This window comes from Neovison vison, chromosome 11 (genome assembly GCF_020171115.1).
Source record: "Neovison vison isolate M4711 chromosome 11, ASM_NN_V1, whole genome shotgun sequence".
Lineage (NCBI taxonomy): Eukaryota > Metazoa > Chordata > Mammalia > Carnivora > Mustelidae > Neogale > Neogale vison.
In genome coordinates, this window is record NC_058101.1 from 150,996,282 (window position 1) to 151,023,755 (window position 27,474).

Sequence of the window (27,474 nt, forward strand, 5' to 3'; positions counted from 1 at the left end):
GGTGGTGATCCTGGGAGCCAGAGGGACTGGGGGGCATTCATCCCCAAAGTCCCGCAGTCTGCCGAGAAGGCAAAGCTCGAGGACTGGAAGGCAGGCGTGGGCAGGACTGAGGTGAAACTTCCAGTTCCAGGGAATGGAGTGTGAATCTTAGTTTAAGAAACAAAGAAAGACTACTTGGACGATCCCACTGGAAGAACCTTCGTGAATGGATGCCCAGGGCTGCTTCAGTCCAAGCCAAGGAGAGGACACTTGCAAATTATAGAAGCAGACAAGCTGTGAGATGCTCAGAGAGGCCCAGGAGGAGGCGCCCCCAGGAGGCATGGTGATGTCTGCTGACTGCAAGGAAGGAAGGGGCGGGGAGGGGACTACCCCTAAGGATCCCCCAAATGGAGTCCAAGGGATCATGCTCTCTTCTCCCTTTACTGCTCAGAGCTGGCAACTTCCCACCACAGGAAGCAGGATGGTCAGTGACAAGAACATGGATTCCAAACCAGAAAGGCTCACATTCAGACCTTGACTTTGCCACTTTCCAATTGGGTAAGAAACAGTGGGAAAGTTATCCAAGCTTCTCATCTATAAAATGGGAACAGTAATACCGTTCTACAGGATGTGAGGATCTGTAGTTTTTAACAGCTATTTAAAGAATTAACGTCTGGCTCAGAGTGAGTCATAATTTGGTACCATCGCTATTATTAGTAACTACCTGACAGACTGCTGTGGGCGAGGAGGCAGAGGAAGAGAGAAGGCAGGAAAAACTAAAATCCCAGTGGTGGGGATCTAGAAGAACAAATTCTATCTCCTGTCCTCCTTTGATTCCTGAGCATTCCAAGACAAGAAAACCAGTGCACTCACTGTCCAGGTTCAAGATCTAACAGTTTCTTCACCAACATTTACGGGGTCCCAATTACTGTGCTGTCGGGCACTGGGGGAAGCAGGGGGAACCCGGGGGGGTGGGTCAGGGTAGAGTGTAGTGTGGTAAGCACTGGCCAGTGGGTTCAACATCCTGGCCTGATCATTGAATTATACACTTCAATGGGTGAACCCCGCAGCATGTAAATTATACCTCATTAAAACTGTTTGAAAACAAAAAGTCCTGGGTCAGATCATTACCAGCTGTGTGGCCTTGTGTAAATCAGGCATTTCCTCCAGGAGCCTCAGTTGTTTTTTTGCAGGAATCCTACCCTGCCCTCAATAACAAAGCCCGCCTTCAACCAATCTCATATTCGGTCGTGGGGACCCACTTTAAAACAAAATAATGTACCCTAAAGCTCTCTGTAGACTGGAAAGAACTACGCGAATGGGAGACCCCATCATTCCTACTTTCCGCTCTAATACACGGAGAAGCTCAGAGGGGGGAGGCTTCAGTGAGCTAGAGGGGCCAGCAGGGTTGCGGGAGGTGGGTCTGAGTGAGATCTGAAGGATCAGTGGGATCTGGATGAGGATGAGGAAGAGGAAGAGGAAGGAGGCGCTGCAGTAGGAGGAAGAGCTGGAGTGAAGTTAAGGCTGTGGGAAGGACAGGCTGTGTCTCGAGAGCGGTGACAAAATGTGTCCCACTGGACCAGATGCTTCCCATGGGGGAGGGGGGTGGAAATTGGCTGTTTATGGACCATACGACCCACAGAATTAGACAAGTAAACAATTTCTAGAACATTCCATATTTCTGGTTTCTTACGAAAAACGGGAAGACTCTGGCAAGGCCAGGTCCATATTCCAGCCTGGCCCAAATGAGGTGGACCTGCCCTAGCTCCTACTACTCCCTGGACACCAAGGTCACTTTACTCATGGACATTGCTCAACCTGCTCCTACACACTGTTCCTTTTGCAACCTTTGGTAGATCAGAGGAGAAGGCAGGGAAGTCAGCCTGGGGTCAGGTGTGCGATAGAGAGCACACCAGCTCTGGGATCAGAAAAGCCTGGGTCCACATCCTGGCTCCGTCACCTCCTGGCATGAGGCTATGAGCAGCTTCACGAATTAGTACGCTCACCGTTGTTTTTAAAAGACATTATATGGCGGTAGCTACACTCGTGGTGAATATAGCATAAGGCATCCAGAATTATCTAATCACCATGCTGTACACCTGAAATTAATGTAACACTATGTGTCAACTATACTTCAATGAAAATGTAAAATGAAAAGGCATCATACAAGGCATTGTTCACACAAGGCACCGTACCTGTCACAGTTGGTGTTTGCTGTGATATCATTATTGCCTACTATCAAGCTAAGGAATATTTATTGAATCTGGCAGAACCTGGGGGGTCATGGTGGAGTTCTAACCAGGGGCGCGAAGTGGGAAACGTGCATCTCACGAAAGGTGCCTCTGATGCGCAGGGCAGATAGCAGCAGGAAGGTACAGGGGAGAGGAGGGCAGGGGACCAGATAGGCCTGGAAAAGAGGGAAGCTGGTTCTCGAGTCTGTAGGCCTGAAGCAAGAATACCAGTGGAGGCCTGCACATTTCCGCCATAATATTTAAGAGTTATAAATGAAGCTAACAAATTGTTAAATAAAATATTTTCTTCTGTCTCGATGAACATACTTCATAACTTGTCCTGGAAGGCCAAGTTCAAATTTGGGAATTCTCCAATTCCTGGGTGCTTTATGCATTGGAACACCATGACCCTGAAGGAGCGCCTCCCTGCTCCCCACCTGCACCTGCAGCCTGACCCCTGCTTTTCTGCAGCCAGAAACACTTGGAGGCTCCCCTTGGCACAGCCAAGCTCTTGACGACCTGGTCCCCCATTAGCCACCCTTAGCCATTATGGGTGGAGGGGGGTGGTGGGTGGACGCTGAGGGTATTCTCCTGGAGGTGGAAGGGAGGTTAGGGTTGGCCAGGGGAGAGACCCACACAGGCTGGGAAAGGGGCACAGGCCATTTGGATAGAAAATTCCAGGGTCCTGTAGGGCAGGATTTAATAGATGGAGCATCCACTCCTGATGGCAAGTGGATTGGGGGAGGTGTGGGGGGGCACTCCAGGGCCCTTGGGGAGGGGCAGGCAGGAAGAAAGTACCAATAGGCAGGGCCCAGGCAGGGACACTGCGGGCTCGAGTTTGCCAGGCGGTACCTTTGGCGAGGGAGATGTTCCTCAGCGCGATGGAGTGCTCCCAGTCCTTGAGGCGCAGGTCCTCGGTGACGGTGTTGAGCAGGGCCAGCTCCTGCTTGAGCTGCAGCTCCATGCCCCTGTGCACCAGCCGCAGGCGGCGGGTGTCCTCGCTGGCGTTGCTCACCAGCACGTGCAGGTCCTGCAGCCGCGTGGCGTGCAGGGCCACGTCGTAGGACAGGCTGTGATTGAGGCCTCGCAGCGTGCCGCCCACATCGGCCAGCTCCTCGCCCAGGACGCCCACCCTGCGCGCTAGCCCGTCGAGCAGGCCCGCGTGGCGCCGCAGCAGTAGCTGGCTGCGGTTGCTCTCCACCTGCAGCTGGTACAGCTCCAGCTGCGCCGCGTCGCTCTGCTGGCCTGTGCGGTCCCGAAGCAGGGCCACCGCCTGCTCCGTCTGGGCCGCCTGCGCCTGCAGCCCCCAGAGCGCGCCCTCCAGCCTCTGCACCGCGCCCACCAGCGCCAGCAGCGAGTCCGACTGGTTCTGCAGCGCGTCCTGGGCTTTCCACACCTGCTCCGTCAGGTCCGCCTGCAGCGGCGCCTGCAGCAGCCGCAGCTGCAAGTCCCGGAAGCTCTCATTCAGCCGGTTCACGTTCCGAGTCAGCGCCTTCAGGTCGTCCGGGGAGCTCCGGGGCCTGGACACTGCAGAGGGGAAGGGGAGAGGTCAGCTCTGCTGGGGAGGGTCCCGGGTCCCAAGAGGCTGGCCTGGCATGCAGTAGGTAATCAAGAAATGACAGATGAAGGGAAAGCAGAGGGAGACTCTTAACAGATCCCAGGCACTGTGCTAAGCCAGTGGTCCCCAAACTTGTCTGCCCATTAGACTCACCTGGTGAGGTGTCCCGCTCACAAATTCGGTGATTGAATTGGTCTGGGGTGTGACCTGGGCTTTGGCGTTTCTAAAAGAGCTGAGATCATTCTAGGGGGCGCACTAGTACTCAGCTCCCCGTCGTTATGTCTGAGGTCAGTCCCTGTGCTATTGTCATTTCTATATGCAGAACACGACTGGATATCAGCAGTTTCAGGTGTCTAGTCCTAAGATACTGAATGTTAGCCTGTCAATGTTAGGAGGCAGATGCTATTCTTATCCCCCTTCAGGGCAAGAGCCGTTAAAGTCACACAAGGTAGCACACAGCAAGTAAGTCATGGAGCCAGGATTCTACCCCGCAGGGCTTGCTTGCTTCAGAACCAGGGTGCTTCCCTACAAAGTCTGCTCCAGAAGACATCCAGATTGAAGGAGCCATGCCAGCAGCGGACTCAGCCCGGTTCTGGGCAACACTGTACTTCCCGGTATCCTGGGTTCAGGATCCCACCCCCTCACCCCCTCACCAGCCCCCCCCCCTTGCCGGGGCGAGGGCCCCTCTGTACAGGTAAAGATGCTTTTATATTCATCCTCTCTCTTCTCTGCCCCCTCCAATCCTTTTTCTACATCATCTATTTCCCTGCTGAAGCAAAGAACCCATCTCAGTGATTTTTCGCCCTTTCCTCTCCAGAGGTTTCCTCTTCTTGGTGATAAGCAGCTATTTTACAATACTGCGGGGAGGGACGTGCCTCTTACTAATTGAAACCTGGTGTCTCCTCGTAGAAGCTTGCGGGACCGCGCTGACTCAGGTATACCAGAAACCCTGGTGCTAGGAGCCTCGGGAAGCCTGTGGTTTGTTTGCTGTGCACTGGCCGGACCTATACCCACCACCACTAGAGAAATGGAAACTACTAGTAGAAGTGGGACAGGGTGGGAGGTGGGGGGCAGATGAGGCCCAGAGGGAATTCTGCCTTGGAAATCTTGGAACTGGCACAGCAGAGAACTTCGTCCACAGCCTGTTCAAACACTGAGAAATCGGGATAGGATAGCTCTCTTCCAGAACCTCAGGCAGGAAAGGGGGCAGATAGTTGTGCGGGTGCTTGAGCTACACGAAGACCGGCTGCCCCCATGTTTCTGGAGAAGCTAAGTCATTTCAGATTAGATCCAGAAGCCCAAAGTGCTAGGTGGGGCCTCGAAGTCCCCATCTCAGCTTCTCCCTCCCCTGGAACTTTAATCTCCAAGAAAACCACATGCCAAGTGGTCACTCACTTGGCACCTACTTTTCTTGCTCCATCCACATGCATCCCCAATCTTTACAATCTGCCTATACCGCCTCTCTGTCTTCAGTCACTTCTAACTGTTAGAATGTTCTGCATTCTCTTCAGACTGGAAATTTGCCTTCCTGTAGTTTCTATCCACTAACCCTGCCCTTTGGGGGCATCACATAGACATAGTGAAATATTTTTCCATAAGACAGGTCTTCAGAATTTCAAAACTTTTGGTTGAAAATCTCCATTTCCTTCATCTGTTCTCTCCTGACTAGGTTCTGAACCTCCATACATCCTGGCCGCCCTCCTCTGCCCGCACTTCAGGGTGTCCATATCCCCTTAGAGGCAGTGTCTGATCTATCTAACTGTGGTTTTCCAAGATGTGGACACACTGGGCAAAGTATGGCAGAAGGATCGTCTCCTTCAGTCTGGGCATGACACATGTCATGTGGCCAAAACTGGGCCCTGTTGAGCTTCATCTGTCTGCGCTTTTCAGACCTTGGCCATTGGATTGGGGTCTATGCAGTCTTGGGTGAAAATTTCCCCCAATTTCCAGTGAAAACACGGAGGCCAAGACAGTGTAAGTGAACTGCCTAATGGCATGCTTTCTGCCTCCTGGTCCAACAGTTCCCGCCACTGCTCCATGTTCTGGAAGCATAGCTGAAGCATTGTCGATAAAAGTAGAGGGTCTGGGGAAATGAACCCATGACCCAGTCACCACCTAAGTAACCACAGGAACTGTCTGCCAAAGAAATCCTCACAGGCCAGGATTTGATTTTAAAACCAGTGTGTTTGTCCAGTATTTGACCCAGATTGGTTGGCAAGTGTTAGAGAAAGGGTGGCTGGAAAACAGAAAGGCCGATAATTTAGTTACAGTCCCTGCCTGTGATGCCCCTGGAGTTCAAAGAGACACTACAGCTTATCAGCTGCAATAAAGAACACTCTGGGCTTTGCAAATTCTGGTTCGAAACATGGGATTTGTGAGTGACTAAGGGGAACAGGGCAACCTACTTGCTTTAAGTTCCAGGCCTCCCTATACCATGAAGTAGACAATTTCCTTCACTCCCCCTCTCTGTTGGCTCCCTGCTCCCTCCTTCCGTCCGCAGGTGGTGCCCATGCCTGACAGGTGCTCTGTGCCTTCAGATGGTCCTGGTCTTGCCCAGCAGCCCCCTCCCCCGAACCTGCCAGCTCTGGGGCCTCCCTCTCTCTGTCCAGGAAACTGTACTAACACTTGCCCACGTGGTAGTGATTGACAGTGGACTACCCCTGCCCTGAGAGTTCATTTGGGTCTTTTATTATTTTTCATTGCACAACCGGTGTTAACATACACCCAAATAAGAGAAAGAAGATAATTCTTCCACAATCCCACAGCCTCCAACAAAGCACATTGGTTTTCTTTTTCTGGCTCCACCCATAGGCATCCCCATTCTTTATAATTTGATTTCGGAGTTGTTTTTCTTTTTTTCCTAGTATGATTATTTCACAAACATGTTCCCGTCATTCTCTCTCTTTTGTAATTATAATTTTGGTGGCTGCCCCCATAGAGTCCATCAAGGGGATGTGTTGAAATTTACCCATTCTCTTACCATCGAATATTTTTTCCAGTCATGGACAATAAATGCAGAAATGTCTCTCCTTGCTTTGAAAATGTTCCTGACGATAAATTCCCAGAAGTTAAATTAGTAGATCAAAGGGTATAAACATTTTTGTGATTCTAAAAGAACTCCAGCCAAATCACTTCCCCCAAAGTTACATCTATTCATGTGTCCATCATAGATGTTCTGGGGTGCCTGTTGAGACAGGCAGATAGAAAATCAGTGCAGCTGAGTACCCCAATCCTCGTATTGTTAATTGCACAGATGTTAAACAGTACCTTGTTATTTTTTATATTAATATATTTGCATTTGAGAAGAGAAGTGACCTTTTCAAGGTAATGCATCAGCTCAAAGGAATGGTTTTGATATTTTAGGTACCCAGGCTAATCAGAACAGAAATTACTTGGAGGGGTAAATAGTCTCTGGGCATCAAATCATGCTGCATAAGCCCAGAGCAGCCTCCCTTTTTTTTGGGGGGGGGCTCACTTACCCACCCCAGAATGAATTATCTCCTTCCAACGGTCACAGCGTGTTCTCGCCCCACACCACCACCACCCACCCTCTTCCCCCCTTTAATTCCTTCCAGATGTTTGCTGTCCTCAACAGGGAACAATTCTTCCTTGAGTGTGACTCTCCTAATTCATGTTTATGCAAACAGTTCATTTATCTCTCTGCCCGGCATATTTTCTTTTAACGTGCTTTCATTATTCCTCGACGTTAATACTTTCACAAGGGGGACAAGAAATCATAGAGTAACAGCCATAACTGCCATTTCCCGAGGACTTACGATGTGCTTTTCACATGAGTACACTCGATCACCTAACAACCCTATAAGTATGACTAGGACCCTCATATTCCGAACGAGGAACCCGAGGCACTTGAGGTTAAGCAGCTCAGGAGATCACACAACCAGGAAAGGGAGGAGACCAACCTTGGGTCCCCAGCAGTGTGGTTCCAGAGTTCCTGGCTCCTGACCCCTCTGCAGTACCACTAAAGGAGGGAAGGCACAGAACCATTTTTTTAACAGAGACAGGCAAATGTGGACTAAGCTTGGACTTAGTGAGTTCCCCATTGTAAACCCAGGCGGGAGTCAGGCTGATCGGCAGGAATCATGCAGACATTCAAATTTGGATTCTGATGCAGCACTAAGGGCTGAATCCTAATTCGTATAATCCTGCATGTAATAGTGTACTAATATATGATGAATGCCTTGGGGGCTGCCTTACGCCGCACCTGAGGCTAGGAGGCTTGCTCACACATATTTCCTGCAGACTTCTTACCTTCACAGCCATCGAGCCTTGCCTTCCCACCTATACCCCGGCCCCGAGTCAGCCCTCCATTCCATAGTTGTACTTTATAGTCAGGAAAACAAAAATCACGTGCTGGTCAAGTGAAGGTGCTCCAGATGTGACTGACCTCAGGGCTGTCTTCCCCAAATGCCTCTGGCATACCTGTCATGCCGGCAAGGCAGAGGACCTGGTGTGGGCCGGGAGGAAGAAAGCCAAGCATTCTGTTTGATGTTTAGTGGCCTAAACCTTGGGCCATTTTCTCTGTGTATGGAAGTTCACATCCATCACCTCACGTAATTTTCAACATAACTCACCTTGGGAGGTAGGCAGGGCAAGTATTCATAATTTCATGTAAGAATGAAAAAAAAAAAAAAGAGGCTCAGAGAAGTCAGAAGATTGCCAGGGGTGTAAAATACGGAAGAATCAGGGTCATGGGTCCCTTAATCCAGCCCACTGTCCCTCTCCACTTGCTGCTGGGATAGTCCAGCACATGCTGAACTCCAAAAGCTATATGGGAAAGGGCAGCAGATGCCATTTATTAAGCACCTGCTTCCCGCCAACCTCAGTTCTTATCTCTTATAGGAGATTCTCTCTTTCCAACTACCTCACGGAGTAGGAATTACTGTGCCCATTTTCAGATGAAGAAGCGCAGGAAGGTAGCAGAGCATGAAAGCAGGCTCAGCCTGCTCGGTCTCTGAAGGTCATGGGGGCTTTCTCACTTTTCCTTCCTTGCACAAAACAGCACAGGGCATCTGTCCCTTATTTTCCAGAGGAGCGTGGCTGGAGGGCTCTGGCAGGCCACCCACGTGGAGGCCCTACCCCAGCCTGCAAGGTGGGAGGACTAGTTAGTGGCTCAGGAGGGTACCAAGTGAAGTGGCATCTAAGCAGTCTGAGGGGAGGTGGCCTATGTAGGGGATGTGGGGGGAGTTTTTCGGGGGGCAGATGTTAGAACAAGGCTGGAGGCCATGCAGTTCTCCTGTGGTCCTCCCAAGCCTGTGGGCAGGTGGTATCATCATTTTATAGAAGAAAACACCAACACCAGAGGCAGTAAGTAACTAGCTCCTGGCCACCCTGCCGCAGGAGCCCACTCTTCTTCCATTGTGCCAAGCAGTGGTACTGCCTTGTGTTCATTTAGGCCGGTGACACTGAAGACAGGCAGGCAGGTGGGTATCAGAATTCGGAGATCGTATAAAGCACACTCGTGGGAAAGGATGGGGCTGAAATGAAACAGCAAAGTAAGCATGTGGATATAAACACCAAGGGAATGAGAAGGGGCCTTCTATCAGGTGGCCAGCAGAGCTGACTTGAATGTGCTAAGCTCTGGACACATGTGACTTTGACAGAAAATGAAATTGAAAGTGGAGCATAATATTCCTCCAGAATTGCCGAACGATGAGGATCTCAGTAGAGCTTTAGCACTTAAGAGTGATGCACAGTTTTATTAGGGTTCCCCTGACGTCGTGACACAGGAGAGAAGCCAGGCCAGCCTCAGGGCATTCCCTCAGCCGGCCCACAGGGCTCCAGGCCGGAAAGGCACTGTGCTGGCGGCTTCATGCCCTGCGGTCGCCATCTTGAAATTTTGAGAATTTTTTTCTTGGAGTTTTTGTAAGTGAAGTCTGACGGGGCCTTGGCCCCTCAGCTCATGTGCAGTCCCACCTCCCGCCAGCCTGGGATGAGGCCTTGGCCTCCCATTTCCACCCCGGGGGCCCCTGCAACCCTCTCTTCTGCCCCCATGGGGATGTCAGGGTGCAGTCAGTTCCTATGAGGATCTGTACTCATGTCTGAGAATCTTTGTGCCTGTTATTGTCATTGTAAACAGCAAATGAAAACCAATATGACAGGTGGTGAAACAATAGAAGAAAAGAAACAGTTTTCTTTTTTTTTTCCTGTTTCTGGAACAGGGAACCCTGCATTTTCATTGGTGTCCTGGGCCCTGTGAATTATGTAGTGGGTCCTGGAGAAAACTAACAACGATTCATCTTCTGGGGCCTATATAGCAGCCCTGAATAGTTAAATCCCAGGCAGGTCTATCTTAGTTGGCTCGGGCTACCATTAACAGAATACTAGAGCCTGGGTGGCTTAAACCACAGACATTTATGTTCCAGTTCTGGAGGCTGGATGTCTAAGATCAAGGTGCCAGAAGGGTTGGGTTCTCCTGAGACCTCTCTCCTTGGCTTGCAGACATGTGTCTTCTAGTTATATCCTTTTCTCTGTATGTGCATCCCTGCTGTCTCTTCCTTCTTATAGGGACACTGCTCCTATTGATTAGGGTCCCACCCTTATGACCTTATTTAATCTTAAGGACCTCCTTAAAGACCCTACTCCAAAAGCAATCACATTAGGGGTTAGGGCTTTTACATACGAATCTGGGGCACAGGGTAATTCAGTCCATGGGGTGTCTTTAATATCCAGTTACCAGGAACTACACAGGCATAGAGAATGGGTTTCTGCCACATTCTTGGGGATACAGAGAATAATATTTAGGACTAGCATGTCCAATCTACTCTTCCAAGCAGCTGTGCAGTGAGAAGTGATCAGAACAGGACAGATCTGCAAGGTGACTATTGAGGGGAGCAGGTTTGGTTCATACTGTGTGAGGTTTCTAAGTTACTTCCAAGCAGAGGTGTCCAGAAGGCTGTTGGAATTGGGCCCCAACCAGGAGAGAGTTTGCAGCTGAAAGTGCAGATTTTGGAGTCCCCAGCCATACATATATGTTGATGTCGCACAAATCAATGAGGTCAACCGTGATGACAGGACAAGTCTTGGGGTGGGACTGGTGTCCTGAGGGGAGAGGAGAAGGCCCTGTGCTACCGATGAGCATTAACAGACATTCTGTAATGCCACCTCAGACAATGAGCTCCCTTGGTGCAAGGGAGGCACCCAGTCGTCTCTATATCTAAGCTCTCAGTTTAAAGTACTCCATGAAGGTTTGTGCCAACACTGGAGACAGTCATGTGGTTTGGTCAAATAAATGTCCTCACATTTGTGGCTGGCAAAGAGACAAGACGGGCCAGGAAACAATGCTCAGCCTTTCAAAAGGCTCTACATGGCTTATGTTTAATGGGCCATCCGCCAGGGACCAATCACTTATAGAGAGATGGGGGACCTTCTTGGCAGCCCCAACCCAGACACCAGGTGAGCTGTTTACTTCTGTGGGGAAACTGCGAGGTCCTATAAGAGATCCTGAAAGGATCACCTCAAGAATTATGGCCAAACTGCTCCCTCTTCTGAGAATGCCTTGTCTTTCCATAACAATTTGTCTTAACCATCATTTAGTTCACACTTCTGAGAAGCCCTCCCAGAGCCTTCTCTACTCTCAGCTGCATAGAATTGTTGCTTTTATCTCTATTATACTAATAATTACCATAAAATGCAATGCAGGAGCTAATCATACCCATCAACCTCTCCCGTTATCCTGAGAGCCCCAGGGGGGCAGGCACTGTATCTGTTCATAGACCCCGGGCACTTGTTCAAGGAATTGAATAGGGAAGACACAGGAAGGAGTTACAACAAAATAACCCCTTTTTTCAGTATAACTTAAAATTAGAATACCGTAGGGGGTTGAATAGTGTCCTCTCAAATTTGTGTTTACCTGGAGCCTCGGAATGTGACTTTATTTGAACCTTATCTGAAAATGTCATGAGTAAAGGTAAAGTCTTATTGGATGAGGATGGGCTCTAAACCCAGAGACTGGCATCCTTAGAAAAGAAGAGGACACACAGAGACACAACGTGGAGAAGGCGGCCATGGGAAGATGGAGGCAGAGACTGGGGAGATGCAGGCACAAGAGTAAGAACACCAAGGCAGCAGCCACCGGAAGTTTGGAGAGATGCAGGAAATTTTCCCTCTGGGCCTGCAGAAGAACCCAACCCTGCTGGCGCTTTGCTTTCACACTTCTCACTTCCTGGGCTTTGAGAAAGTATGGTACTTTGCCAGGGAGCCACAGGAGATGAATGCCATTAAGACCTAATCCTCAGTGGGAGGGCATTTGGGGGTGGGGGCTTTGGGATGTACTTAGGTTTATTTACTTATTTATTTATTTTTAAAGTTATTTATTTATTTATTTGAGAGACAGAGAGTGAGCGAGCGAGAGAGAGAGAGAGCATGAGCTGGAGGAGGGGCAGAGGGAGAGAGAGAAGCAGACTTCCTGCTGAGCAGAGAGCCTGATGTGGGGCTCGATCTGAGGACCCCAGGATCATGACCCGAGCCAAAGGCAGTCGTTTAATGGACTAAGCTCCCCAGGCGCCCCGGTGATTAGGTTTAGATGAGGTCCATGGACCTCATGCTGGGCTTAGCGTCCTTGTAAGGAGAGAAAGAGACCCCATGAGGACCCAGCAAGGAGAGGGCTCTCTGCAAACCAGGAAGAGAGCTCTCACCAGTACCCGACCATGCTGGCACCTTGATCTCAGACCTCCAGGCTCCAGAACAGTGAGAAATAAATGTCTGTTGTTTAAGTTGTAGCAGCCTGAGCAGAGTGAGCCTGGGCCATGAGTGGATGGTCTCAGCACAGCAGCAGGACCACCGGGGCGGGGAGGGGGTCTTTAGCTAGCCACATGGGTGTCATCCTAAAGGACCATCTCAGCCATGAGATGCGTCAGTGAGCAGGACTGTATGGCCTAGCCTCGAGGGGCAGAGCTGGGAAGGGCAGGCTCGACGCAAGCACCAAAAGCAGGAGCTGGTCCTGGAGCTAGAGGCATAAAGGAATGGAGCCCGGTGAGGCGGAGAGAGTGTGAGGGGCTCAGGATCCCAGGACAGCTGGCAGTACAGTCAGGACGAGCCCCAAGAGTCCTGGGGCTCTTGCAAGGTCGCATCTGGATTCTAGACCCAGCCATTCACCAGATGGTGGGGGGTGGGTTGCTCAACAGCGCCTGACCTTGGCCACATGTGGGCATGGGGAAAAACTGAGGCAGGGGAAGCGAAGCAGATGGGGAAGGGAAGTATTGGGGGACACTCAACCCAAAGAGGAGGGCAGCAGATTGGTACATTTTTGGTGAGATGGATCGATCAATCTATCTATCTTTAAGTACTGTACACCCTTGTTTCCAGCTTAGCAGGACGCTCAGGATAAACACATTTACAGGTTGGACATGAAATTTTTCTTTGCTGGTGTTCACCCACCCCCAGCCCCTACAATACACAAGAGGGAGCCAGGAGCTTCAAGCTGCAGCTCAGAACAACATGGGGCCCCTTGAGAAAGAAGCCAAACATGCTCTCTGTCTTTGGGCAGGTGGCCTGTGTTTTCTGATGCCCTGTCAGGTTGGAGATTCATCAACCAGTGGCTCTCAGGGTGACAAGTTTTGCCTGACGAGGTCTGGTGTCCTGACTGCCTACCTGTCCTAGCCTTTATCAAGTCACTGACAGGCAGGAGCAAGCAAAGGTAGCCAGTTCTGAGCCTCACATGCAAGATCCAGCAAACGGGCAAACGGCGAGGACCACCTACCCACTGGAATTGGCTGCAACCCAGACGTGCAGCCTTTGCAAATAGATCCTGTCTCTGGCCCTTCGGTGAGCCCAAACTGTGAACTGGAGGGTGCATAGACCATGCTGGCTAATGGCCAGCTAATGGCCACAGATGCTCATATTAGGATGGCCTGGCACAACTGCAAAGGAAGAAAAACATTTCTTTTTCTACCAGTATGTTTTTCTACCAATATATTCATTACTTTCCGCAGAGGTATGGCTGGATACCCAGCGCTCCTGGCACAAGGGTTCCCTTTGGTGGTCCAAGCAGATGGAGTCTCTGATAATTCACCACCTGTTACTGTGGAAACGAGATCCAAGATGAATTATAAATCAAAAGACTCTTATTGAGGAGACTGTCACCAGGATTCCCATTTCAAGAATAAAAGAATCTGAAATCATGACCAGAGATGTCAGGAAACGCAGTGTTTTGATGGCCTGTGTACATCTAGGAAAGAGACTAACTCTTTGTGAATTCGCAAGTGGAATTAGGGACTTGCTGTTTAGACCAACGTGGTGCCTAACAGAACTTTGGACCAGGTGGGCAGTCAGTGAATAAGCTGTCAATGATTGAGCGAATGATTCGGAGATGGAGAGCATGCACCTGCCTCTCTTCTCAGACATAGAAGGGCTTGGACAAGCAGTGATGGGCGGAGCAGTCCTTGGGCCCTGCCTCACACTCTCAGCCCCATTTGATCCACCCAGAGCCACAGGGAGCCACGCGCAGGCGAATGAAAGCTTGCAGCACCTCACTGCATCTACACTGTCCTGTCTTGCTCTCCTCCGGGGCTTCTATGACTTCTCAGAATTGTGAAAACCACCTGGATGGCATCCAGGAATGGCCTTGATCCTCAGAGGAAACCTGCCTTATGGGGTCAGAGGCCGGTGAATAAAAGCTCTTCACAAGACAGGCAGCTCTGCAGCCCTTGCTCATTAGATGTCCTCGTAGGATGGCCCCTAGTGGCCATGGTGGAGACCAACTCAAGAATGCATCCTTGTGCCAAACTATGGAAAGAACCAAGATGCCCTTCAACGGATGAATGGATAAGGAAGATGTGGTCCATATACACTATGGAGTATTATGCCTCCATCAGAAAGGACGAATATCCAACTTTTGTAGCAACATGGACGGGACTGGAAGAGATTATGCTGAGTGAAATCAGTCAAGCAGAGAGAGTCAATTATCATATGGTTTCACTCATTTGTGGAGCATAACCAATAGCATGGAGGACAAGGGGTGTTAGAGAGTAGTAGGGAATTTGGGTAAATTGGAAGGGGAGGTGAACCATGAGAGACTATGGACTCTGAAAAACAGTCTGAGGGGTTTGAAGTGGCGGGGGGGTGGGAGGTTGGGGTACCAGGTGGTGTGTATTATAGAGGGCACGGCTTGCATGGAGCACTGGGTGTGGTGAAAAAATAATGAATACTGTTTTCCTGAAAATAAATAAATTGGGAAAAAAATAAATAAATAAATAAATAAAGTTTAAAAAAAAAAAAAAGAATGCATCCTTGTATTAACTTTAACCTTCTTTCTGATCTTCCCCATCACCCACTCACTGCTACTTGCCAGGATCACTTCTCACAATCAACATCCAAGCACATGGCTCAGGCTCGGATGTCCATATCCCAGACTAAGACAAGAAGGCATCCCTTTCTCCCTCAGCACTAGGGGGCTGGCTCTCGTCCCATCTTTTTTTGTTTGTTTTTTTCGTTTTTTTTTTTTTTTTTTTTTTTTTTTTTTTGAGTTTTGGTTCCCTGTTGTCCCAAGAGGCCACAGATAAATTCAAAATTAGGATATTCATTTTTCATTCATGCATTACCTCATTCAATACCTGTGTACAAGGTACTGACTCCCTATACGGGTCTGGGTGATAATAATACAGAGAAGTCTAGAATGCAAGCTTTGCTATCAAAAAACTTATCATTTACTTAGGGAGAAAACTGCACACCAAAAGAAACCTGTTTAAAAATCTTCTGTTCTACTGCGTTTCAAAATGTCCCTTGGGAACAGAACATGTTAAACGCAACATAAAGATTATCTGAAGAAGGTAGATACAATTAGTGTAATCAGCGGAAATTCTTCAGTAGTTGGGGGTAGGGGCGGCTTCTGTTCATATTTTATATTTATATTTTATATTTTGACCACCCATCAGCAAAGCAGAGAATGAATTGGGGAGGTCAGGAACTCAAGGAGGAACGCAGGGTAGGAAGGTTGTGGTCCTGGTGACAGAAGAGGGTCTAGAAGCAAGACCATGCCTTTCAGGATGGAGAAGAAGGGCACACAGAAGGCACAATGAAGAAATAACATTGTCAGAACTTGGTGGCCTTTTGGAATGGGAGGCTGGCAAAGAGGAAGGCTTCAATACCACTGAATGACTTGGCATCTGGTGACATGCAGTCCTCAGCCCTGTTGAGCCAATACGCAGCTGATGACCGACAGCAGATGACCAAAGCTGGCAAGAGTAACGTTGCAGATGACGAAACTGAAATCCAAAGTTACTGTAATAGATGTGAATGAATACACATGACAGAGGACTGCATAGAACAGAGACAAATGTGGTATTCTGCCTTTATGGTCAGACTCCAAAAGAGTCAGGAGTCCACATTAGTCCATCTGTATTTGACAGATTTCTACCTATACCTTGGTCACTCCATACACCACCCCAGGCCCCTAAATCCTCAAAACGACCTGTGAAATAGGCATTGTTTGCCCTGTATTGAAGATGAGATAGCTAAAGCTTACAGAAATTAAATCTATCTTCCCCAAATCTCAGAGCCAGGGGAGCCAGACTCTCCTCTTGGCTTCACATCATGGTGGGGAGAAAACAAACAGGCACCATGGAAAGAAGTGGGATGATGTTATAACCAAGTGTCGTAAGTGAGATTACTGCTTGTGGTTATCCTAAATTGCACCTGAAATCCCCCAGTAAGGTTCAATGGGTCATCTAGGGACAGGCAGGTCTACTATACATTGTCCCTGTGGATGACTTGGTTGGTGTTTCCCTCTCTTTCTGGTCTTTATTTTATTTATTTATTTTTGGTGGGAAAGATAAGTTTTTAAAAACACAAGTAAGTGGTGTCTGTGTCTGTTCGGGCCACCATCACAAAATATCACAGTCTGGGTGGCTTAAACAACAGACACCCAGTTCTGGAGCCTGAAAGTCTGGGATCAAGGTGTCTGTGGGGTTGATTTCTCCTGAGGTCCCTCTTTTTGGCTTGAAGACGGCCAGGTTCACCCTAGTCCTTACCTGGTCTTCATTCTCTGTGTGTCTGTATCCTCAGCTCTTCTTATTATAAGGACACTAGTCATATTGGATTAGGGCCCATCCTAGCAACATTATTTAAAGACCATATCTTTGAACAGAGTTACATTCTGAAGTCCTGGGGGTTAGGGCTTCAACAGAGGAATTCTGAGGGAAACACAATTTAACCTATGACAAGGGGTAAGTGAGGCCCTTTACTGGAGATGAACTGGGAGGAAGGTGGGGTGGACAGGAGAGGTGACTGCTGATCTCCAAGCCTTAGTCACATCCTAAGATGGAAGCAGACCCGCAGACTCAGAAGGACCTAAACTTCGGCCCTTGTGAGCCTCATGGGCCCAGGCTGCCGGGGGCTCTGACCACCAAGCCCTTCTTCAAATCCCTGCCACCTGTGGGTAACACACACTTGGGATCTGACAATTCTGCTTAGAAACTTAAAAATCCTCTTGTGGGGAATCTTCTCCAGACTTCAGTGGGGCTTGTGGGTCCATTCTTGCAGTTAGTACCAGGAAGTGGCCTTCAAAAACTTCGTCATTGAATATAGTTCTAGAAAAAATAAAAACTTCTGACAAACCCAAAGCCTGTTCTCAAAGCACACGTGGAAAACGAAGTCCCGTTTAGAGAAAAGTGACAACTTGCCTGTGATACACTGATTTTTCCTAGTATAGCATTTCAGCGCTTAAGCTAAAGTCCCCACTGATAAACAATATAATCAAGCCGCCAATCCGTAATGACACAATGCAAGAATGAAGGGTGTAAACACCACTCTTCTAGAGCCCAGACTTATCCTATTTGAAAAATAAAGGGACCCCCCCCCCCTTGCTGGATGTCCCTTCATGCATGACCCTTTTTATGCAAACGTGGTACCTACCCATCACAAAGTCAAAGCTCCTCTCTAGAATCTCGTCCCATCCCTGAGCTAGCCAACTGACCAGTTACATATTTCTAGAAGCAAACAAATGGCTTGAACTTTATTAAGAACTGACATGAGATAATTTCAGCACTTAACTGCGGAAATATCCTCTGCTTATGGAATAATCAGGCCCAGAATATTTAATAAGCGGGGACACTTTCACCGAGCCAGCCCTTACTGACCATCAGGCATCGTGTTGGACGCTTTCATTTTTATAGCAGTCCTCAGAGATAGATGTCATGGGGCAACTTAGAGTTTCTGATCTATAGGCCCGAGACTCACAACAATGTGAAAATTACATGCAGGGGGGTGCCTGGGTGGCTCAGTCAATTGAGCATCTGACTCTTGATTTTTGGCTCAGGTCATGATCTCAGGGTCGTGAGATTGAGCCTCATGTCAGGCTCCAGGCTCAGCACGGAGTTGGCTTGAGATGCTCACTCTCCCTCTGCCCCTCCCCCTGCTCATGTGCTCTGGCTAAATAAATACATAGATAAATAAAATCTTGAAAAAGTGGTGTGTATGTGGTAGAACCGACATTTTTTGTGTTCCATGACCTTAAAGAGCATGCCCCTTCTCCTTACCTCACCCAAGTCTGGGTCCATGGTCGGGCATTGAAAGAATACTTGTGCGGCTCTACGAAGACTCTCCAGGGCTAACCACTGTGTTGGAACTGAGGTCTGTGCTTGTGAGGTGTGGCCAATCTCTTTCTCAGTCTGATGACATTGTTCCAACCCCCAAGCTCCCTTTGTTGAGTCCCCCAGGGGGACCTCTCCTCCCTGCCCTTCTGACCCACAAATGTGTGTGGCAGCTCTCAGCAGGAATCAAATAAGCAAGGGGAAACATCAGGCCTGAAAGTTATCTTGGCAAGCATCTGGATGCCGTTCCTTACTTCACAGTTAAAAGACAGGGTTCTAGACAGAAGGACCCTCTTGCCCCAGGTCAAGAGAGAGGTGAAAGATGGGCCATCTGTTGAGCTGGATGGAGGAAGAGAGGAAGCTACTCCTGAGTATAGGTGTCTACTTACTACCAGACCGTGGCCTGTGTGTTGTCAACTATTTCATCTCATGTGATGCTCTGAGATCACTGTTCATATGTCCAAATTTAGATGATATGTATTCTGTATTGTATAATATGTTACATATACACATAACATTATATATATAATATATAATTAAATATATAATTATATAAAATATGAACAGATAAATAGATAAAATATTATATATGTATAATGTATCTGTATACATTATATACATATATAAATTAAATGTATGTTATAGTTATATAAAACTTATGTATTATATGTATACATACAATTGTTTCCTATATATTATGTCTTGACATCTTAAGAAACCTTTCTAGGTGGGGAGAAACTGCTTCTCCTGGATCTAGTCAATTCTAGAGATTGCAAAGGGCCCAGCTGGGAGCATGCCTTTGCTGTCCAATCTGGAGCCACACCTCCTCTCTCTGGCCCCCAGAAGCAGTATTCCTCTGCCTCCATCATCCCAGCAACAGGGAGGAGGCAAGTAGAGACCACCTCTGTAGCCTAAAGTCCACCAAAAGGATCGAAACTAGTCAATCCTAAATTACGTTCCTTGCGCTGCCTTGCCTTTCTCACAGAAACCACAATAAAGGTCTTGCTCTCCCGGTTCCCACCACGTCCACCTTCGGCCTCTTGCTGCCTCCCCACGTGGCCTTGTGTGGGTGCCAGTGCCTCCTATCCCCAGGACCCGGATGTCCACTAAACTCTGCTTTCCTGAGCTTCTCCTCTGTCCCCTCTTGTGTCATCACCTGACTGACCAATTCAGAATAAAAACACAAAACATGTTCACGTGTCCAGGTTGACAGGGAAAGCCTGTGGAGACTGAGTGGCTCACTGGAGACAACGCTGCGGGTAGATGGCAGAGCCTGCTTTCAACCCCAGCTATCCGACTCTGCCCTACCCCAGTGCGTGGTCCACCCCCCTTGCTCTAGCAGGAGCCTATTCCATGAGTTATGGGAGTCTCACTCCAGCTCCCCCGTCTGCCCCCAGCCAGTCACATGAGGCCTTAATCCGACACTGGTGAGGGCAGCAAGCATGTTTCTTTGTTTCTATCTTTCTGGACAATTTGTTCCATAAGTGCTTGTTTTCAAACAGCTCCATATCAGTCCCCCAGGGTTTCCACCCGGCTCTTGGTTGGACGATTTTCTTAAATCCATCTTTCTTCCCTTGTTGAGCCTGTCGTAAAGTACTTTAAGGAGGTTGGAAATGATTCTCGCTAAGAGGCATGTAAGGAATCTGGGCCACACTTGCCAGGAATCTAGGCACTTACTGGGTTTCCTCTTCTCCAAACACGAGGCTGGCAGCCCCGTGTCAGATCTCTCATGTTGCCGTTCTTCCAAAATCAGACTCACGGTGCAGTAAGATGCTTTGAGCTGAAAATGACCTGAATAATCACTTACTTCTCATTTTCAGATGAGGAAATGAAGGCTGAGAAAGGGGATAGGAAATGGTCCAGGTCATCTAGATGGTTGGCGGCAGAACCAGGGCTAGGACTCATATTTCTTGAAACCCAGGTCCCATCTCTTTCTATCAGCCCACCTGCTCTCCTACCCACCCACCCGCTCATCCATCTAATCCATCCATCCATCCATCGTCCCTGCATATTGTCACTGACAATAATGCAAAAAGCGTTTCCATTTAAACAGACAGAGCTTTTCCAGTGAAAAACCTTGACACTAAGACTAAGAGTTACATTGAAGCATTTATTGGTCTCCCGAGCATCTTGAATTATTAGCTTGGGTACCTACAGTATTGCAAAAGAGGCATCTGAAATCCTGCCAGTGACAATCGTCAGTTCCAATGTGATATCATGTGAATTCAGAGCCTTCCTACAACAGGGAAAAATTTTAATAACAACTTCAAACATACTGTAATAAAAAAAACACTGCCTACATGTCATATTTACAATGTCAGTTTCAAAAACTGACAGCTTCGTGTGAAGGACAAAAGATGATATAAAAGAAGCAGATTTTAGAATTTCACAGATTCTAAGAATTAGGTGGGCCCTGAGATATATTAGAAAAGAAGGAATATTGAACTTACGATCCAAAGGCCCGCCCAACACTTAACTAAGATTCATCACTCTGAGTCTGTTCCTTTCCATCTAAAAATAGAATTGACATCATCTACCATAGGGTATTGCTATGAGGACTAAAGAAAAAAATAAACTTTAACTGAGCACCTACTATGGGCCAGGCACTCAGTTATGTGTTTTTTGCAGATATTATCTCATTTGAGAAAAATGTCTGGAAAGAAAACCCCACCTATATTGCAAATCCCTGTTCAAGTTCAAACTATCAGTATTCACATACGCCCTCTGCTCCAGCCTCCATCTCTTTCTTCATGGACTGTCAGATCTGTGGGCGTCCGTACTCATTACAGAACATCAAATAGGGGTTTACATTTCACAAAGTGCTGTCATGCACTTGATCTTTTTTGTGTTTGTTACTTTCTGGTGACCTAAACACACAGCTCTTCACCTTCTTTGCCCGCAGCATCCCCCAGTACTTGTTCACCCCAGGACCTGTAATCATTTGGTACTTTGACAAGAGATCCCAGAACATCACATTTGGTACTTTGACAAGAGATCCCAGAACACTGACTCCCCTCTTTTCAAACCACCCCTAAGCTTTTTGGGTCTCTCACAACTGATCCTGGTAACTTAACCCTCCTCCATTTGCTCCCCTCTGGCCATACTTGAATCACTGTTAGACCTGGATTTGGAGCTGCTTTCCAATGTCCCAGGCCTCTGAGGGAGTTTACCTACCTCTCTACACATCAATGATAAACCCAACGCAACTGCTTGTAACACCTTTCCTTGCTTTACCTCTTGGACCACACAATACTACTGGTGAAGTGTGTGGACTTCGCCCAGGCTCATGCTGTTTGAACATCCCTGGCATTGAACTACTTTGAGTCGGGGAGTGGGCTGGGAAAAAAATTTCTTAACTGTCATTCTAAACCTTCTCCAAGCCCCCTAGTGCCCAAACCTGCTTTAGTCCTCACTGCTTGAGGTAAAGTTGTACCTACTTTACCAACATGAAAGCCACTTAGCATGAACTTTATGTCCTCTGCACCTCACACCTCTCTGCATCCACACTGTTTCCTCTGGAATCAGAGGATGAAGCAGCCAGATCCCTTCTCGGGGTGACCTACAGCCTCCACATTCTTTGCCACACCACTAGCTTCCCACAGAAATCATGTGGGAAAGATGCCTGTGATTCCTTCAAGGACTCACACACAGCTGAAGTACCCAGTGGGAGGGAGGGCGGGATGTGTTAAGGAGTTACCTCCCAACTAGGGAGGATCCCTCACAAGAGAGTCATTTAAATATCTGAAGACAGATCTCCTTTCCTTAAGGTTTCTAGTCCCTCCACCAACAGAGTCATTTTTTTAAATGTGTTTCAGCTTGTCTGTATCAATGTAAAGGTTTAACAACTTGTCCTCCAGGGGAACAGCAAAAATCCCACTCTATAACGTTTGCCAGTTTCTGAGGTGTAAATACTCCCACTATGGCTGATTTCAAGCTCCCGACGTGATGTCACTAAATATGGAGTTGGGAAAAGATGCATACAGTGGGAGCCAATTCCAGCACCCCACAGTCTACATCCAGCTAGAACTGTACTGCCCAGACAGGAAAACAACACTGAGGATGGTTAGGAAAAAAAAAAAACAAAACAAACCCTCACCTTAGGACCAGCTTTGTAATAGTGGAGTTGGGAAAGCATTATCCACGATGCTAAAATCATTGAGTGAAAAAAGATGGTTGGTATCCACACAATATCAAAAGGAATAAAGATAACTTACAGTAGATAAAGACTTTAAGCAAGTGATCATACTGAGTGTTACCAATAAAAGAAAAAAAATGATACAATATGCCCCCGGATGTGATGCATTGAGCAAGCTTTATTATGTATTTCCACCATGAATGTGTAATCTACATCCAATCATGGGGAAACAATCAGACACACACAGATTGAGGAACATTATAGCAAGGAGCTGACCTATGTTCTTCAAAAATATTGATGTCGTGAGAAACAATGAAAGGCTAGGAGCCATTCTAGATAAAAGAAGACCAAAGAGACATGGTATAAATAAATGCCTGACACTGGGTCGGATCCTGCATCAAGTTAAAACAAAACAAAACCAAAAAAGCAATGAAGAACATTACTGGAGCAATTGAAGAAAGTTAATTATGGATTATGTGTTTGTAATTTTATCAAAGTTAAGTTTCTGAATTTAACAACTATAAGGGGTGTTATAAGAGAATTCCCTTGCCCTTGGGAGTAAATACTAAAGTATTTAGGGGTGAAGCTTGCAATTTACTTTCAAAGGATTCCACAACAATCAAAACAGTAATAACAATGTTGGGGGGGGGACTTGCAGAGAGGAAGAGAGAGGGAGAGGGAGAGAAGGGAAAATGTAGCAAAGTGTTAACAGTTGATGGACCAACACAAAGGGTATATGAGTGCTTATTATATGTTTCCAACTTCTCTGTAGGTTTAAAATTTTTAAAAAATGGAAAAGAAAAAAGACAAATACTGAGAAGTTGTGGAGTTGAGGACTATCACCTCCCTTATTCTCCATACTATACCTCTATTAATATGAGTACTACTGTGATCGCTTTTGGTGAGCAGCCACATCATACATTTACTCATGTTGCCAACCTCAAACTCTAAACCTTGCTTTAAAAACTGCTGTCAAGTGCATCTTCCTTCCACTGTAGCACAGAATCTCATGACCATCCATATTAGATTCTAAGGTCTAGGCTAACTCCCTGGGTCTCAGACTCATTTTGGATTCTGGTTCTGCATTCCTTTGAATTGAAGGCAGATCTCTGTGAACCGCAAAGAACATAAACATGTTATCTGGGATAGAACTACATTCAACAAAATTTATTGAGCAAAACGTGCAAAGTAGGGGGTCGGGGACAAAGAAATCAGCAATAACTAAATAAGATATGATTGTTGATTGTACGTTTCTGGAAGGTTAAGAACTAGGCCTTACACTTCCTTGGTCACCCATAACACCCAGGGGTAGTGAACAGGTGGTAGATACTTAATAATGATCTGTTTTGGCCTCACATAGGTAAGCAGGCAAAGGGCTTAAAGAGACAGTTTCCTTAAGAGGTGATATAATGAATAATCAAATATATGAAAAACATTATGAGATCATTAGTTATTGAAGAGATATAAAATAAAACAAATTAAATCTCTCTAAAAATAATGGGACAGTGCTACATCATGCTGGCAAGAGGACAGTGAAAACTAGTATGTTTATACATCGCTGATGACAGTGTAAAATGCTCTTGGAAAGCAATTTGGCAAGATGCATCAAGAGCCATAAGAATGTTCACATCCTTTATGAACGTAATCTCACCCCTGGGAGTTTACCCTAAGGAAATAATCCAAAAGAAGGGAAACTATATAGCACAAAGAAACTCATTGCCCTTTTATGGGCCCAGCACGCTTCCGCTGCGCTACTCTGCTCTCATTGCCCTTTTATTTGTAGAAGTGAAAAATGGAAAAATCATGAATGAACAAATCAGGAATAATTAAATCATGGGTATATCAGTTAGCTGGACTTTGATGAAGCCCTACAAATGACAGCTATGAGGTCTGTTATGCAACAGTGTGGGAAATGCATGCACTATAAGACTGAGCAAGCACCCGAGAACACCCCCACACACACACAGAGGATTAAATGAGAATTGGGATTGCAGGGGCGCCTGGGTGGCTCTGTCAGTTGAACATCCGACTCTTGATTTCAGTTTAGATCAAGATCTTAGGGTCTTGAGATCAAGCCCCCCATATGACTCTGCTGTGGGCGTAAGGCCTGCTTAAGATTCTCTTTCTTCCTCTGCCCTTCCCTGCTCCTCTTTCTTACCCCTGGACACAGGTCCATGCACACATCCTCTCTCTTTCTCTCTACAAGAAAAGAAGAAGAAGGAGAAGGAGAAGAAGGAGAAGGAAGAGGAGAAGAAGAAGAAGAAGAAGAAGAAGAAGAAAAGAAAGAGAAAACGGATTTTTGAAAATAATTGATTTCTTAGAGCAGTGGAATTATAAATAGTTTTTTACTCTATTTCCTGATGGTATTGCTTTGTTTGAGCAATACAAAGAATTTAAGAGAGTCAAGAAAGGAATGAAGGAGGAAAGGATTGTGTTGTAGGCTAAAGTGTGTCCTCCCCTGGCAAAAAAAAATTGTATATTGAAGTCCCAACCCTCAATACCTTAGCATGTTAACAATATTTGGAGAAAAGTTCTTTAAGAAGGTGATTAAATTAAGATGAAGTCATGAGGATGGGCCCTGATCCAATATGACTAGTGTTCTCACAGGAAGAGGAAAAGACACAGCTATAGCCCAGGATCTGATATTCAGGAGGCTGGATGTGCTGGAGGGGTCCTGGCTGACACCCTCAGCGTACCCAGAACCAGAGACTCTAATGAGGTCCCTTTTGCCATCTTCATCCCAGTAAGTGGAATGTCCAGTTTTCAGGCAGTAGCTCTAAAACTTGCAATGAATCAGAAAAGTACCCAAGTAACTTGAAGATTACAGCCAGGAGGTTCTGATTCAGGAGAAGGTGGGTTGTGCAAATCTGCATTTCCGAAAGCCACCCTGCCCCATTCCTGTTTTAGTGATGTAGTCCTGTGAGAGCTGTGGGATAATGGGAGTTCACGATCCCGACTGCCTTCTTTGCTTCTCTATGCTCTCCCAGCCTCTTCTGTCTCTCCCAAGGAAACAGAGGTCTCAGGTTGGTCAGAATGTCCCATTGGAAATTCAAGTGCAAGCTGATTTAAAAATTGGAAAGGCAAGCAAGGCCACTTCTGAGTATACTCCCAAACGAATTGAAAGCAGGGATTCAAACAGGTATTTGCATACCCGTGTTCATGGCAGCATCATTCAAAATAGCTAAAAGGCTGAAGCAAACCTAATAGCTGAACCAACCCGTTGATGGATGAATGAATAAATAAAATGTGGTGTAGACACACAAAGGAATATTACTCAGCCCTTAAAAGGAAGGCAAGCCTGTCACAGGCTGCAATATGGAAGGACCTTGAAGATACTAATTATGCTAAGTGCAATTAGCCAGTCACAGAAGGAAAAATACCGTATGATTCCCCTCACATGGGGTACCCGGAGTAGTCAAATTCACAGAGACAGGAAATGGAAGAGTAGTTGCCATGGGTGGGAAGGGGGGCAGGGAGGAATGGGAAATCAGGGTTTAAAAATTACAGACTTTCCATTTGGGAGGATGGAATGCGCTCTGAAGATGGATGGGGATGATGGTTGCACAGGTGAATGTACTTATCACCACTAACTATACATTTAAAAGTGGTTAAAATGGTAAGTTTCAGGTCTATTTCACCACAATAAAAGCAATTCTAAAGGGGAACTAAAGAGAGGAACTGGGATAGCCAGGAAGATGGACCAGGCCTTCGGCTTGGGGCCCCCTAGGGTGAGGGTGGGACTTGGGGGAAGAGTCTGGCTGGGTCCCGGCAGGCAAGCACTCTGGGCAAACGTTACTTGGGCTCTGCCGGGTCCCACCCAAGGCCACATGATAAATGGGCCCACTGAGAGCCGCTCCGGGCAGCCCTGCTCTGCTTGCACAACTGGAGTTTCAGGACCTGGCCTGGGGCCCGGGGACTGGAATCTTCTTTCCCTTCCCCCACCTTCTCGGTCATCAAATGTCAGGTGGAGTGGTCTGGAACTGGCCCTGCTCTTTGGGGACATCTGGACTGCCCACCAGCCTTTCAGCCTCCAGGAGGAAGAGTGCAGCCTGCGGCTCATGTGTTTGGGGTTTGTGTGTTTGGGGCTTGAACGCCCTTCAAACTGCCCATTCCCCTGTGGGGTTTGGTGGGTAACGTTCCCAAGTTCCTCTCCAAGGAAGAAAAACAAACAGCTGAGAGCTCACGGTTCCAGCTGTGGGACGCTTTCCAAGACAGAAAGGAGGAGGGAAAAAAAAAAAAAATTCCAGCCCTAAATGCCTCTTTAAATCAAAAGCTTTGGGCTACAGAAAGGAATGGGAACTTCTCCATAACCTCCAGTTTTATCAGGGAAATTTAAAAATCCATCCTTGACTTACTTCATAGTGGGCAATGCGGTACTATAGTCCTTTCTGTTGATCTGTTTGGATAATATGCACGATGGAGGCCGACATCATGAAAAGCCACATGGCCGGGCTGTGGGAATCAGTATACATGGGTAGAACAGAGAACGGGCTTGAAACTAACATTCTTTGTGGAAAGTCACCCTCCTTGTCCCTCAGGTTTGCCTCAGTTTCCCTCTCTACTTCTTGCCCCAAAGCCAAGCGTGTGGCGGACAGAACAGGGGACTTCAGAAGACTTAGAGCCAGGCCTGTTTTGATCACGTGGGAGCAGAGCCATTCGTGCCTGGCCCAGAGCTCTGGTTTCAAGCTGATCCACATTCCCTCGATGCAGGGGCAGGCGGAAACCAGGCAGGGGCAGTCGGGGTTTGGGGCATGAGCTCTCTAAACCAGAGGCTGAGTCCCAGCTCAGACCCTAGCTACAGGTGCCATTTACATTTAATGAACACCTGTTCACCTATGAAGACTATCAGGTTCTCTGAGCCTCGATCTTTTCACCTCTAAATGGGGCTCACTGTCTCTAGCCCACAGTATTACGTGAAAATCGCGTGACATGACGAATGTGAAATAGAACAGTACTGTGATATCATGGTGGTGGTGGGGGGTGGGGGACAGCAGTTGCCACCTTTGGGAAGGCGGCGGTGGGGGG

The 27,474-nt window shown here is 47.4% G+C and overlaps 1 protein-coding gene across 2 annotated transcripts in view; it reads right to left on the bottom strand.

The window, feature by feature from the left end:
* Positions 1-27,474, bottom strand: part of SCARA5 (scavenger receptor class A member 5) — a 119,645-nt gene that overhangs the window by 44,437 nt on the left and 47,734 nt on the right. For both annotated transcript variants that reach the window (XM_044225011.1, XM_044225010.1), the window contains exon 4: positions 3,063-3,737. In XM_044225011.1, the coding sequence (XP_044080946.1) occupies positions 3,063-3,737 (675 nt within the window). The remainder of the gene's footprint in view (positions 1-3,062; positions 3,738-27,474) is intronic.